This window comes from Solanum pennellii, chromosome 10 (assembly GCF_001406875.1).
Source record: "Solanum pennellii chromosome 10, SPENNV200".
Classification (NCBI taxonomy): domain Eukaryota; kingdom Viridiplantae; phylum Streptophyta; class Magnoliopsida; order Solanales; family Solanaceae; genus Solanum; species Solanum pennellii.
In genome coordinates this window covers 4,036,409-4,040,547 of record NC_028646.1, presented here as the reverse complement: position 1 = coordinate 4,040,547, position 4,139 = coordinate 4,036,409, and the positions used below count along the sequence as shown (strand labels likewise).

Genomic DNA, 4,139 nt, shown 5'->3' with positions numbered 1-4,139 from the left:
ACAAATTCATACCCCTCCAGGAGATTCACAATGCTTCATTTCGTGTTCAAACTTTTAAAATCCAACACTAACTTCCAAATGCAATTTTTTTTAAATTTTAGCGGTTACAACCCAATTTTTTTCCCTTTTATTTTCATAGAGTTATGTCTCAAACTTTTTAAATAATTGACGTGTCTATATTAGTTGAAGAAAAACGTCTACATTAAAAATAACAATTATCTCGGTACTTTCAATTTCTAGATTCATCGCTGTATCTTAAGAATAAGACGAAGATAATGAGTATGATTATCAGTAACAAAACTTGTTTTCTTTATTTCTGTCAGTTGTTTTTATTTGCATTGAAGTTAGTAATAAGTTGCATTGAAATTAGTGGTTTTGGAGCAAACAACCAAAAGGCTACTTTTGTCATTTAGCAGTGTCATGCCATATCCGTGCTAAAAAAGTTTCATGTCACTTAGCAATTCTATTATTTTTGTAATTGTCCTTTATGAGGTAAGTTGCATTGAAGTCAGCAATAACTATGGAATTGCTTAAATTCTTCTTAACCCCTCAACCTCATCTTTCAAATTGAGGATTATTGATTGCTTTTACTTGACTGTTATTGCTTAAAGTAGAAGTCTAAGATGATGGAAAATATTGAGAAGAAATTTGATGCAGAACAAGTGATTGAGGATTTTGAGGTGATGACAAAAGATGCTGGGAGGATTCAAGAAGAGACACTTGGGAAAATTCTGGAACAAAATGGGGGAACAGAGTATTTGAAGCAATGGGGTCTGAATGGAAGAACAGATGTTGAGACTTTCAAGGCTTGTGTCCCCATTGTCAGTCACAGTGATTTGGATCCTTACATTCAAAGAATTGCTGACGGTGATCTTTCACCTATTCTTACTGGAAAGCCCATTCAAGCCATCTCCTTGAGGTAAGCAAAAAAGTTTCTCTTCTTTTTTCAGACCCCACTTGTGAGCGGTATATTGTTGTATGATTAAAGAGGAAATTTAATGGGTTGATTTGCAGTTCTGGTACTACTCAAGGGAAGCCAAAGTTTGTACCATTCAATGATGAATTGATGAAGTCCACCATGCAGACATTCAAGACTTCTTTTGCCTTTAGGAACAAGTAATTTGTCATTTTGTTCTCTGTCTTATATATCATGTAATTTTCTTGTTGGTTCATGATGTTTTTTTTCTTCATAAATACATCATATAGCCTATGTTTTTTTCTTTCAGAGAATTTCCAATAGGGAATGGGAAGGTTTTGCACATTATTTACAGCAGCAAGCAATTTAAAACTAAAGGTGGTTTTGCAACTGGAACAGCCACTACCCATGTGTATAGAAATGCACAATACAAGAAGACAATGAAGGCAATGTCTACCCCAATTTGTAGTCCTGATGAAGTAATATTTGGTCCTGATTTTCAACAATCTTTATACTGTCACCTCCTGTCTGGTCTCATTTTCCGCAATGAAGTTCAAGTTGTTTCGTCTGCATTTGCACATAGCATTGTCCAAGCTTTTCGTACTTTCGAACAAGTATGGGAAGAACTTGTTGTTGACATAAGGGAGGGAGTCTTATCGAGCCGAGTCACTGTCCCGTCCATAAGATTGGCCATGTCGAAATTGCTGAAGCCTGATCCAGAACTGGCTGATACAATTTATATCAAATGCTCAAGTTTAAGCAATTGGTATGGCTTGATTCCTAAACTCTTCCCGAATACAAAGTACATTTATGGTATCATGACAGGTTCCATGGAGCCTTACTTGAAGAAACTGAGACACTATGCAGGGGAATTACCTCTAGTGAGTGCAGATTATGGTTCTTCTGAAGGATGGGTTGGAGTAAATGTTAACCCAAAATTTCCCCCTGAGATGGTTACTTATGCAGTGTTACCAAATACCGGCTATTTTGAATTCCTCCCACTCGAGGAAAATCTCATTGGCATGGAGCAAGCAAATTCTCCAGTCTGCCTGACTGAAGTTAAACTTGGTGAAGAGTATGAAATTGTCTTCACCAATTTTGCAGGTACTATTTTCTTGCACGTCTTCTCTTGAAAATTCTATGCTCATCAAATTGAGGTCTCTCTTCGTATATGAGCTATGGAGTGAGCACAACATGATAAACCTAGGATAATTGAGCATATTCTTATTATTTAGTGATTCTTCCCAGTGAACGAGTTCTGCTCTAATTTTAGTGACTCCCATGTAATTTAGCTTAGACTTGTGGAGTTTATCATCGTCCTTAGTCTTCGTACTATATGGCAATATTGCAGGAAACATAATCACTTAAATATTCCTGCCTGGCATAAAATACTAAATTCTGCTAAGATAGAAAAGAGTTATCGTTTGCTTTTATGCCTTATTCTGGTGTTTTTTGTCCATGTTCTGTTGTACTCATTTTTTCAGCAATACGTGCATGTGCTTGATATTCATTTCCTTTTGTTGTTAAGTACTTCTATATAGAATGCTGGAATCTTTTGCATTTTTCCTTCTAAGTTCCACATAACAGATTTATTCAAAATAACAAGCTATCGGTCTATCTATTGTGTCATATACGAGTTTAGCTATATGTATTGACAATATAATTGACGAGACTTATGCATTTGTATATGCAGGTTTATACCGTTATAGACTGGGTGATGTTGTGAAGATAAAAGGATTCCACAATAGCACTCCAGAGCTCCAGTTTGTCTGTCGAAGGAACCTTGTGCTGAGCATTAACATAGACAAGAACACCGAGAAAGATTTGCAACTAGCTGTGGAAGCTGCAGGCAAGCACTTAGTTGACGAAAAACTAGAAGTGGTGGACTTTACCAGCCATGCCAACATCTCATCTGATCCAGGACACTATGTCATCTTCTGGGAACTGAGTGGGGAAGCAACTGATGAAATATTGCAAGAGTGCTGCAACTGTCTGGACAAATCGTTCCTCGATTCAAGCTACGTGAACAACAGGAGAATGAATACAATTGGAGCACTTGAACTGCGGATTGTGAAGAGGGGAACCTTTGATAAGATATTGGATCATTTCGTTGGATTAGGAGGTGCGGTGAGCCAGTTCAAAACCCCTAGATGTGTTGGTTCAAAAAATAGCTCATTGATCCAAATACTGTCTACTAATATTGTTAAGAGCTATTCCAGTACTGCTATCTTTTAAATTTATGTATGTATCTTTCCAAATTTGTAGTCCTGCTGGGATTTCTTATCTAAATAGTGTAATATATATCTATGTTTTTTTGGACTAATATCTATATATAGAGAGAACTGACGGTGGATACAATCATTGAGCAGAATTAGTAGTGGTTTGGGATTGCCTTTGTATGCTGATGAATGCACAACAAAGGTAGCTTGAATCTCCTTAGCCAGAGTTTTGATTGAGCTTGATATCACAAAGAAACTCCCACTTTCAGTTAGAGTGGAGGATCCAAATGGAATAGTGTTTTAGGTGATTTATGAATTGATACCTGCATATTGTCCTAAGTGTCTCCAGGTTGGACATAAATGCACAACACACCTAATGTACACACCAAACCCATTGTTCGTAAGGATAAGCCACAAGCTCAAGAGTGGCAACCTAAACGGGATGACCAGAAGTGCCAAATCTTGTTGATCCTATAGGGTTACAGTTGAATGAGTGCCAAACGACCCCGGTATAATTGCACATTCCAACAGTGAACTTAAGGCAGAGAGACAAGGGGAGCTGATCAAAAGAAAAGGAGGACGATAAATGGATGGAGGTAAGAGGAAAATCAGCAGCAAGAAGTGGCAGAGACCTTTATTAATACTTGGTGTTAATAGTCTGAATGATTTCTGCGATATTAATTCTACATTTGTTCAATTTTTCTATAATGCAAAGAATAGAAAGTCCATTATGTTACAAAGAAATTAATTCTTCCGTTCCAAAATAAAGAAGAGTTTCTATCGAATGTGATGTAATGGCTTTTAATGCAATTAACATTCAATATGAGTTATACAAATTAATTCTTCACTTTGAAACTCCTCTTTGGAAAATCCTATATAAGCATGACCTTTGTGAACATTATAAGACACCCAACAAAAGGTAATAGAAAAACATTTTCCCTCCTCTCTTCTTATCCTTAGAATATTTTTTGGGCAATAGGTTTTGAGCAACTTCCAAACTCTCA

At 36.6% G+C, this 4,139-nt stretch overlaps 1 protein-coding gene across 1 annotated transcript; it reads left to right on the top strand.

The window, feature by feature from the left end:
* Window positions 1-535: 535 nt before the first annotated feature.
* Window positions 536-3,239, top strand: LOC107001869 (jasmonic acid-amido synthetase JAR1-like). The gene is made up of 4 exons (XM_015199827.2): window positions 536-919; window positions 1,015-1,116; window positions 1,227-2,020; window positions 2,610-3,239. Exons 1-4 carry the CDS (start codon window positions 624-626, stop codon window positions 3,149-3,151), a joined length of 1,734 nt encoding a protein of 577 aa, XP_015055313.1. The 5' UTR covers window positions 536-623; the 3' UTR covers window positions 3,152-3,239.
* Window positions 3,240-4,139: the final 900 nt, after the last annotated feature.